Below are 11,334 nucleotides of genomic sequence, written 5' to 3'. Positions count from 1 at the left end.
CATAGATAGGGTTGGACAAAAAATCCAAATATTAGATTTTAAACCCAAACCAAACTATTTTAAAAAAACCAATTTTTAAATTACCAAAAGAGAAACCAATTTTTTTAAAAAAAATTTCAAATCATATTGCATTAATTTTATAATTTGGTTTTTTAATCCAAACTATATAACCAACTTAAATCTAGATACAGATTCAAATCCAAATTTGGAAAAACCCTAATTGGTGAACCAAGTTCACAGTTCACACTACGCACAAATCAACAAATCAACTGACTGTCTTTGTCCAAAAAAAAAAATCAACTGACTGTAGCGTCGTCGCTTCTCCTTCAACTGTGGTGTCTTCTCCTTCGACAAAAGTAAATTCATTAAGACCTTTTTGATGCAACTCTTTACGGTATCTCTATCTTATTTTTTATTTTAGTTGAATAGCACTCTATAGTGACTAATTTTAGTGTTACGTATAGTTTTCTCGTTTAATATTTTTAAATTGCCGTTTATATTCCAAGAGTAGTTTTTAATGTATATTTAAAAAAAAGACAAAGTATAATTTAAAATTTGAAATTTAATTATTAAGAAAATTAGTTATAATGCTGAAATACTATTTTAAGTACAAAATCATTTTGCAGATCCTCCTATTATTTCACTTTTAAAGTTCTAATTGAAAAAAATCCAACATCTTGCTCAAAAGATGGTAATTTTTTTTTATTTTTTAATCATTACTTTTAAAAAAAGAGTCTTTACTATGCAGGTATAATCGCTGAAGTAATTACATTTTGGCAATTGTTTTACAACTTATTGACGAATTTATTTTCTACTTCTGTTTATCAAATTTGAAATATTTGTCCATTTATGTTTTTTTTTAATAAATGCATATGATCTAATAATCTGTTTTTATATGAATCTGATTTATATATAATTTAAAAAACATAGTTTGATAAATCGATTTTAAATACATAACTAATTAAAATGATTTGAAAGAAAAAAAAATATTTTGACTCTCTAAAAATAATTTCAGTTCGATAAAATGACTCTAAATATTATTAAAATATATTTTAAATAGAATAAGTTTGTTTCAATAAAATGTAAATTGCTATATCTATATGAATTATTCAATTTAAAATATTTTAAAACAAAAAGTAAAACAAACACAAAGTTAATACATGATTTATTAAGTAGATAAATTTCCTTTTAATGTTAAATATGTTTATATATAATTGAATCTAACTCATAAGTTATTTTAGTTGTATAGGTTAGTATTTCTCCATTTTCTAACCATTTATTCACCAAAGTTCTAGCATCAAACTACAAAGTTCTACCATCCAATTTGAAAAAGTAAATAAGTTAATTCATAAAGTTTTTCTCTAGGGTAATGTTCTACAAGCTCATGTTCTCCAATGCCAAATTTGGTGCCTCTAAGGTTGCGGCATTGGCCACAAGATTTCCATCTTTAATTTTGACGGGGCTAACCTCAGAGAGAAGGTCCAAGCATGGTGCTGGTGTTTCACATACCCGTTGAAGCAGGGAGTGAGAAGACTTTGTACGGTACAGGTTCTTCCTCTGCCTCATCCTTCTCGGGAGGCATAACGAACATATCTATGCCAGCTTCCATTTTGAAGTATGTGCTGCTTTTGGTTTCCCCCAACAAAGAAAACAAAGTTAATATGGGACCTCTATGAATCAATATCTTTGCATTTTTTGAAAAACACCATTACCAACAGCAATAGCAACAAAAATTATCATTCAGCAACAAAAATTATCATTCAGCAACAAACAGGGCATTCAACAACAAAAATTAGAACCTTGTGACTGACTATTATTCGAACTAAATGGATTAGGATCAGCAGAATCATTTGAATTAAGAGGATTGGCAGACGAATTATTACTCAAACAGGCATTATCAGCAACTGCTGTTTGACTAACACTTTCATCCATAACTAAAATCAATAAATCATAATCCAAATTAGAAACAGTAACAGAACGGCTAGAAATCCAATAATCATCCATAAGATCATAGAACAGAATCAATAACAAATCCATTACTCAAATTCAGAAACAAATCCTTACTTAATTTCAGAATCAGTAACAAATCAGTAACAAAAGCACATATTAGAACAGAATCAGTAATATATCAGAAATCAATCACTAACTTCAGAGTTCAGATTCACAAATCCCTAATTTCAGAAATTGCATATTTGAGTATAATTTGAAATTTCATGAGTTCAGACCACTAACCTTGACGGAGAGAAATTATAAAAGCTAGAAATTATAAAACCAATCAGAAATATGGTTAAAGCATTTCATCAAACATGTTGAGTGCGGTAAAATTAAAACGAAATAAGAGAATCCAAAGCTTAATTTCAATGTGATAGAGAATGCAGAATGCAGACCGAATAACGAAGAAGAAGAATTGAAGAACCAAACTTCAAGCCAAGACCCAAGAAGAATTGAAGAAATATGAAACAAAAATTGAAGAAGTTCAGAGAAGATGAAGACAAGGAACCACTCACCTGGGTTCGAGAGGCCAGCGAAGACGAAGAGGACCTGGGGACGGCGGCGGCGCTGACGACCTGGGAACCGCGGCGACGACGGAGGGCTAGGGTACTGGGTACGGGGTTCCTCTCCCTTGGCTTCAGAGGGCTAGGGTTCACGAACGACTGAACGAGTGAGATGAGAGGAATGAATTTGTGGGTGGGGGGGGGGGGGGGGGGGTTCACGAACGAGTGGATCGGGTTTCTTTTTTTTTTTTTAAATAAACTAAAAAAGGCGTCGTTTTAGAGGAACAACGAGTGGATCGGGTTTTTTTTTGTTTTTTTTTTAAATAAACTAAAAAATGCGTCGTTTTAGAGGAACTGACCGGTTATCGGTCCAGTCCAGTTCAACAGTTTTTAACATAATGGTTATTGGAGGAGGACCGAACCGCTTTTATCGCCCAGTTCCCGATTAAATATATATTATTTTTTATGTTTTTAATATATTTTATATTTTAATATATATTTTACATAAATAATTTTTTTTACATATAATATGCTCGTGTCTGAACAATGGGCCATAGAAATAATAATAACTTAATTTGGATGTTGAATCACGTTAAATTTTTATTTTGGTAGAACTAGAAAGGATCACAGGTTGACTTGACTCGGCCGAACCTAACATGGATGTAATAATAATATTATTCATTGCCGAGCTAAAAAGACTTGCATAATTATTAATATGTATATTTATGTATAATAATATAACAAAATATTTTATGTATGTGTAAAAGAATTAATAACTAAATTAATTATTATATATTTATATATAAATATATATTATTTAATTTATTTTTAATTTATATTTTATATTTTAATATATTAATTATATACATATAATTAATTTAGTAACTAATTTTTACGTATATATAATATAATTTTAATATTAATATTATCCATAGTCCATAGCCTCCGTAGGAATATAGGATTATTAGAAAATATAGAAACCAATACAAACACGAGACTCCAAATTTTATTATAAAAGACTTAAATGACTACTACTACTACTAATACTAATACTAATACTAATACTAATAATAATATAATATCAACTAATATACTACTATAATAATATATAGAAGTAATTTACATAATTTGAGAAAAAAAAAGTCATAACTTAAATGGAAAAATAAAAATAAATTAAATCAATATGTATAGTATCCTCATTATATATAATATAAAAGTATAGATAATTAACTATTTGTATAAAATTCTTTTATATTAAGAATATATAAAAATTAAATTCATCACTAAATATGCTTAAACTTATAATAATAATAATAATAATGATAATTACAACATGGCTATTAAACTTAAAATAAAAAAATAATAAAGTGATAAATAAATCTATAAAGATTTACATTTTAAACAGATTTTTTTTTAAATATTAACAAAATTTTTCAAAATAACAGATATAGATACACTATTTTTAAATTAACTTCTATAATTAAAAGAAAAAAGTCATAACTTAAATGAAAAAAATAAAAATAAATTAAATCAATATATATAATATCCTCATTATATATAATATAAAAATATAGATAATTAAATATTTGCATAAAAGTCTTTTATATTAAGAATATATAAAAAATAAATTCATCACTAAATATGCTTAAACTTATAATAATAATAATAATAATTACAACATGGCTATTAAATTTAAAATAAAAAAAGAAAAATAATAAATAAATCTATAAAAAATTATATTTTAAATAAATTATTTTTAAAAAAAATTAACAAAATTTTTTAAAATACTAGATATAAACACACTACTTTTAAATTAACTTCTATAATTAAAATAAAAATTCTTTATTTAAACTAACTTATTCATATTTATTATTCTAAAAGACTTTATTAATAATTTTATTTTTAGAAACTAATATGTTCCAACTACAAATTATAAGAATTTTATTTATTACTCTACTTTAAAAAAAAAAAACACATGATCAACATGAGTCACTATAAGATATTGATGAAATAGTGACGTGTCTCCACGTTAACGCCTATATAGTATGACAAATGATGTATATTATAATCTTTTTATATACTTTTCCCAGCTGTTATTCTTCTGAAAGAAATTTTATTGGCACATGATCCACGCATTCATATTCCATACTTTGTATGCTGCAAAAAAGAGTTTGACTTGAAGGAGAATTATTGTTTTCATCATAGAATCATAACAAGAATTTAGAACAATGAGTTCAAGAGAGGACACTGAAGATGGAAGGGATCTGAGGAAGCCATTTTTGCACACTGGAAGTTGGTACCGTATGAACCACAAGCAATCGAGCTTGTTAGGTTCCTCACAGGCCATAAGAGATGCTTCAATTTCTGTATTTGCTTGTGTTGCCATTGTTGCTTTGGGTCCAATTCAGTTTGGTTTCACAGTAAGAACATGCTTTGACCGTTAGATTCGGTTCGGTAACTTGTTTGGAAAAACGGAAATATGCATAAATTTGTAATGCCTGTTTTAAAACATTGCCAAACAAAGCCTTACTATGAGTTGATTTATTTATTTTGCAGGGTGGGTATACATCTCCTACTCAATCTGCTATAATCAGTGATCTAGGACTTTCAGTCTCTGAGGTATGAAATTTTGAATTTTATATAGCATTTTGTTGTTGAGAATTGTTATTAGAAGTAATTTTGAACCCTAAATAGGATGTTGATCACTTTATTGTTGATTTTGAAGTCCATGTTATGATGTTTTTGAAGGGTTACTAAGTGTTTATAACACACAACAAAAGTAATAAAGTAATCTATAATGATCTAATTGTGTATGTTCAATGGCTTCATGAATTTATTGTGGCTTTTTTGTTTGGTCAGTTTTCTCTGTTTGGTTCTTTGTCCAATGTTGGTGCCATGGTTGGAGCAATATCCAGTGGTCAGATTGCTGAGTATATAGGGCGCAAAGGGGTAATTTATCTTCTGTTTCGAGTATCCGTAATGATATATCCTCCTAAATTATGGTCCTAATTATCCTCCTAACATCCAAACCAGGAAAGTGTCAAGTGCTTTGTGTTCTTTGATGGTTTCCTTTTTTGTCCCTCTAATTTGATGGCTAATTCTGTTCTTTGATGGTTAATTTGCAGTCTTTGATGATTGCATCGATTCCAAATGTCATTGGTTGGTTGATAATCTCATTTGCAAAGGTAAGTAATGGATAATTGTATTTTGTTATTACCGAAATGCCATAATAGTACTGTCTTCTAAACATGTTATTCATATTTCAGGATACTTCTTTTCTCTATATGGGAAGGTTGTTGGAAGGGTTTGGCGTCGGAGTAATCTCTTATACGGTAGTTTCAATTGAAAATGCTTTATTGCAAATGTAGGATTATGTTATGTGCTGCACAAAGTTATTAATTTTGTTTGAAATTCATAGGTGCCGGTATATATAGCCGAGATAGCGCCACAGAACTTGAGGGGAGGTCTGGGTTCAGTTAACCAGGTTGGTGTTGATACCTAAGAATTATTATCATCACATTGAAATTTCAATGCTATGTATCGAAATTTATTGTTTTCTCTGTGCATAGCTGTCTGTCACCATTGGAATTATGCTGGCTTATCTGCTGGGAATTTTTGTTCCTTGGAGAATTCTTGCAATTTTAGGTAAATCACAAAAATGATTAGTAATTTGTAAAATTGAAATGTTTCTTGTAACTGTAAAATTTTGAAACACTAAATTTGTCTGAGTTTGATTCTGGAATCACTGCATAGAGTTGTATATTAAGTAAAAGAATTTAAACTATGCAGTCTTATGCACTTACTCTTGCAGGAATTTTGCCATGTGCACTATTGATGCCGGGTCTATTTTTCATTCCCGAGTCTCCTAGATGGCTGGTAATTGATTTCATGAATCGGTGTTCTTAAATGTCATTGAATGTGTGGCGATAGTTTAAAGAAAATTTTGTTTGCTTAATACAGGCAAAAATGGGCATGACAGATGAATTCGAGACCTCCTTACAAGTTCTTCGAGGTTTTGATACCGATATTGCTGAAGAGGCAACTGAAATAAGGGTAATAAGTAATAACCATTTGTTAATTTTGTTGTGCTGAATGAACATTTTTTTAAGCATTCATTTATTGATTCATAAAATGGACCTTAAACATTGGAATCATTTTTATTCAGGCTGCTGTTGCATCATCAAGCAGAAGAACTGCACTTCGATTTGCGGAACTCAAACAAAGAAGATACTGGCTTCCCTTAATGGTACTTCTTATCTTTCTATAAGCACTAATTCCAATCTATGAGTTTTATGGAGTTCGAATACGTATCAGTGACTCTAACAAGCTTGTTTTTACTGACTTATCACTTGTAGATTGGAATTGGACTACTAGTTCTGCAACAGCTTTCTGGAATTAATGGAGTTCTTTTTTATGCCAGCACCATCTTTGAAGGCGCCGGTATCTTACACTAATTTCTAATTGTTTTCTAAAGTACTTCTCCGTTTCAAATAATTAATAAATGGATCTTGCTAATGTATAAAATTGCATAAGTACACGAAATTACCTCTAAAGAAGTAAACAATGTAATTAATGATTTTTAATCATAACAATCAAACTAAGCATTTTGGGGGGAAAAAACTAAAACTCCATCTTGATATTGGAAAATGAAACATTATTCTGCAACTTCAATTTAATTTGACCGGTACAATGAGATAGAGGGAGTACTTTCTTTCAGATAGCCTCGTGTTTCAAATTTCCAGTCTGTTATATATAAAAGCCTTTTCTTTACACTTATAATTTCTATATATATGTCATAGGGATTAGTTCAAGTGATGTAGCTACATTTGGAGTTGGTGCTGTTCAGGTTCAACTGAAAAGAAGATATTTCCCATTTTTCCTAAGAATCATTCTTAAATCATAAACTGACAAATATATAAATGTCATACAGGTTCTTGCCACCAGTCTAACCTTATGGTTGGCTGATAAATCCGGTCGCCGGCTTCTTCTTATTGTGAGTCCAAACTTCTCTTTTATGTTAAGTTGCATATAACTGTATCCTTGGATGATCAGATTGAGAATGGACAAATCTCTCATTTGCAGATATCTTCAGCTGGAATGGCTGTTAGTCTATTTGTCGTTGCAATCGCATTCTATGTGAAAGTAATAATACTATCATCAATTTTGTCGCTATTTACGCATTACATGTACATTCATCCTTTTTTTAATTGATAAATTTGCCTTAAATTTTACTCCAGGATTATATATCAGAGAGCTCTTCTTTATATGAGATATTGAGCTACCTATCGATGGCCGGAGTTTTGGTATGCAAATATATGCAAATCCATTATACAAAATAGAGTTATTAGTTGCTTGTTTTCCCAAGTGTTTTCACTTTGAACTTTCACCAATTCTTTCAGGCCATGGTTGTTGCATTCTCTTTAGGAATGGGAGCTATGCCATGGCTTATAATGTCCGAGGTACCATAATTTGTGAAATTTTAAGCCTCCAAATTGTAACTTGCATTTCCTCCAAAATAGGAACCTTAGTAGCTAAGCTGGTAACATTCTTTGCAGATACTGTGTTTTTGGGAGAGGAAAAAATTGAGTTTATGGATACGTAATTCTTGAGCGCAAATATAACACTTTTGAGATGAACAATGATCAATTTCGCATTTGCAAGAAACATAAACATAAGCTATAGTCCCTATTGTTGCTTGCATTTGAAGTTACATGTGATGTGATTGATGTCTTTGAATGTTACATCATAGATTCTTCCAATTAACATCAAAGGCTTTGCTGGAAGTTTCGCGACACTAGCCAACTGGTTCTTTTCCTGGTTGATCACATTGACAGCAAATATGCTCTTGGATTGGAGTTCTGGAGGTTTGTATGCATTTCCTGTTTTTATTTTTGATTAAATTACTTTGAAGATTCCTCTAGTTTCACTTAGTTTTGACTAAGCTTCCAAAGTTTCAAAGTTTGTAACCAACTTCTTTATATTGTATAAAAACTAGAACAACCATGCTATATGTATACTAGAAATTAGTCACCAAATCAGTCATTCGTATAGAATACATGTTGGAATGCAAAATATACACTGAAAGTGTGTGAAACAACACATGTATTTATATACAAATACATAATAACCAATTTCATGGCTGATTTTTTGTGTGCAGATAATATTTTTGAAACTCAAAATATATTTTAATCAAGCCAAGGCCCTCTAATTTAGATTAAAAAAATGTGATTAAACCCCTATACTAGATGATAAGCCATTGTGCATTTTTAAATGATTTTGTATTAATATAAGGACGTGATCACAAAATTTTTAAACTTGATTATTAACCACTTGCTACCTCTATTCTTCTTAGGAACCTTCACCATATATGCAGTAGTGTGTGCTTTCACAGTTGTATTTGTTTCCATTTGGGTCCCTGAGACAAAGGGAAAAACTCTTGAAGAAATCCAAAGGTCTTTTAGATGAAAGTTTCTTCTTCTGTGGCAGCATTTTTGTATTATTATTATTATTATTATTGTTATTGTTGTATTATTATTTGATTTAAGGATGAATTCCTCATTGTAATCCTGTAATGGCAAGTTCATTGAAATTTTGTGTGAAACTGTTGATTGGCTATGTTCATACTATTCAACATGTGTTGATGCTCCTTTATGGAAAATGACAGTTAATACTCATTAGTTTAATTCATTTTTCTGTTATTTTGATTTCAATGGAAAACGGTAGCCAAATTAGTGTTGCACTATTGTGTATGGATTTCAGATAGTTTCCATGGGATCGAAAGTTTAAACCTCATTGCAACTTATGCAAAAAATATAAAAAAATAAATAAATAAATTCAAACATTATTTTAACACTAATATTTTCTTAATAATTAATTCGTGTTTTTTGTTAATTAAAAAAATATTTAAATACATAATTAATTAATAACGATTCTATTTTTATATATAGGAGTCACAAGTATTTAGATAAATAGTTATTTAAAAAATAAATAAAATAACAATGATCAAACAACATTACTTAAGATTAGAAGTCAAACAAGTTGACTTTGGGTGGACAATAATCCAATTAGATATGTTCAATATACATAAATCCATTCCAAAATTTAAGTCCTATCAAGTGCTGTTTATTAATGCAGTTATGATTTAAATAAGATACTAAAAAGATTGGACAAAGATTTCTAGAGACCATTAACAACATATAGATAAATTTAAACAACTGAACATAGTATTACACTTTTACACGGTGAAAATTCAGCTACATTTAACTTTATGTAAAGTTAATAGCTGACATTAGATGATAATTTAGTCAAATCATTTAACGTTTCTTAAATATCAACTTCACATAAAGTTAATTGTACATGAATGTTCACCTTTTTACACTGATGATGCATCAAAATTAGACTCAGATCCTAACATTCCAGCAGCACCAATCAAACTAAAGGGAAAGCCAGACCAGAATCATCAACAATGCTTAAGGGTATTTCCACAGGATACTTATGAATGCAATCTTTCCATGGTCCATTAGGAGAAGTGCTTCCCAAACTGCACTGTTACATTTAAACCCACTTCCAAATGCAATTTGCCATACCTTGTTTCCCCTTCTCATCCTCCCTTTGGCTTCTATATATGCCAGCTCATACCGAATTGTGCTAGACGAAGTGTTTCCAAACCGGTGCAGTGTCATCCTAGAAGCCTCAACATGGCAAGGAAGAAGCTGGAGATTCTTCTCCAACTCATCAATCACTGCCCTGCCACCAGCATGTATGCAAAAATGATCAAAAGCAAGCTTGAAATCCGGTATATAAGGCTTCACATACATCAGCCTTATCACTAATTGGGAGCACCAAAGGACCAAGACTGGTGATGTTTGTCTTAAGAGCATTGCCTGCAATATCCATTAAATTCTTAGACAAGGAAATGCTGGTCTTCCCGGCTTCGTCCTGTTCTTGATAGAGACACCGGAAGGCCTTGTCGTCGGCCCCAAGATGAGTCCTCACTGCATGAACAAGCCTGTACTTTGCTCTTCTTCTGTCAACAGACTTATTTGACAGCAGCACGGCCGCGCAGCCGACACGAAACAAGCAATTGGGTATGAGCATGGATTTTTTGGAAGGATTTGGACGAGGATTAATAATATGTATGTAGTTTGAAGTGGATGTTGGTGAGATTGGAGAAGAAGAAGAGAGGAGTTTTTTGGATTTAGAGAGAGAAGAGTGGTTAGCAGAAATGGTGGTTATGTTTAAAAAGGGGAGGGAGGCTGAATACGCAAGATTATCATGATTAATATATAGCGCGTTTTAAATTTCAATCGATTGGATCATCATAACAATCGATTGGATGCAAATAAAAATTTATTTACGTCATATTTCAATCGATTGAATTTTTATACCAATTGATTGAATTGGAATATGCCATTAGTTAGGTACAAACTTCAAAACATAACCAATCGATTGAATTTTCATAACCAACCGATTGAATTAATTAAACTCAGATTGCTTTGATGAGTTCAATAGATTGTTTTGTGATAACCTGAAATCCAATCGATTGAGTTATGGAAAACTGAAATTCAATCGATTTATTTTTTAAGAAACACGATTTCACAACTCTCGACGGATGTAACGGATCAAAAATAAACTTTTAATCGATTGGGATTGCCAAAAAGTTATTACGATAAATGGAAGATCTAATTCGTTATTATTTTTGTTTTTTATTGTTAATAAACATAATAGATGAATGATAAAATAATAATTTATAAAATAAAAAATAATTTTTATAATTAAATAAAATATATGGAGTTAATTTGTAATTAAAATTAGAAAATGACTATTTAGAACCATTAAG

At 30.3% G+C, this 11,334-nt stretch overlaps 2 protein-coding genes and 1 long non-coding RNA gene across 5 annotated transcripts; 1 reads left to right on the top strand and 2 right to left on the bottom strand.

Moving 5' to 3' along the window:
* Positions 1-1,235: 1,235 nt before the first annotated feature.
* LOC112697972 (uncharacterized) lies at positions 1,236-2,892 on the bottom strand. The gene is made up of 2 exons (XR_003151358.2): positions 2,508-2,892; positions 1,236-1,622 (listed from the first exon to the last, which is right to left on the bottom strand). It is a non-coding gene; the product is annotated as an uncharacterized lncRNA (long non-coding RNA).
* Positions 2,893-4,470: 1,578 nt separating this feature from the next.
* On the top strand, positions 4,471-9,178 carry LOC112697969 (sugar transporter ERD6-like 6). 3 transcript variants are annotated; one of them, XR_011862775.1, is made up of 18 exons: positions 4,471-4,915; positions 5,052-5,114; positions 5,355-5,444; positions 5,621-5,680; positions 5,762-5,827; positions 5,914-5,979; positions 6,065-6,140; positions 6,307-6,371; positions 6,456-6,548; positions 6,661-6,741; positions 6,851-6,935; positions 7,295-7,341; positions 7,426-7,488; positions 7,578-7,637; positions 7,733-7,798; positions 7,895-7,954; positions 8,051-8,359; positions 8,848-9,178. XR_011862775.1 is itself a non-coding variant. In XM_025751391.3 (18 exons), the coding sequence occupies exons 1-18, from the start codon at positions 4,724-4,726 to the stop codon at positions 8,958-8,960; spliced, it is 1,461 nt and encodes a 486-aa protein (XP_025607176.1). In that variant the 5' UTR covers positions 4,471-4,723; the 3' UTR covers positions 8,961-9,178. The 3 variants fall into 3 exon arrangements, 2 of the variants coding, with proteins under 2 accessions (XP_025607176.1, XP_025607177.1); XM_025751391.3 differs by having other exon boundaries at positions 8,245-8,359; XM_025751392.2 differs by lacking the exon at positions 7,895-7,954 and having other exon boundaries at positions 8,245-8,359.
* A 745-nt stretch (positions 9,179-9,923) lies between these two features.
* LOC112806010 (3-ketoacyl-CoA synthase 4-like) lies at positions 9,924-10,592 on the bottom strand. The gene is made up of 3 exons (XM_025848322.1): positions 10,379-10,592; positions 10,082-10,323; positions 9,924-10,040 (listed from the first exon to the last, which is right to left on the bottom strand). The coding sequence occupies exons 1-3, from the start codon at positions 10,590-10,592 to the stop codon at positions 9,924-9,926; spliced, it is 573 nt and encodes a 190-aa protein (XP_025704107.1).
* Between the last annotated feature and the right edge of the window lie 742 nt (positions 10,593-11,334).

This window comes from Arachis hypogaea, chromosome 6, assembly GCF_003086295.3.
Source record: "Arachis hypogaea cultivar Tifrunner chromosome 6, arahy.Tifrunner.gnm2.J5K5, whole genome shotgun sequence".
NCBI lineage: Eukaryota > Viridiplantae > Streptophyta > Magnoliopsida > Fabales > Fabaceae > Arachis > Arachis hypogaea.
This window is presented reverse-complemented; position numbering and strand designations above follow the sequence as displayed.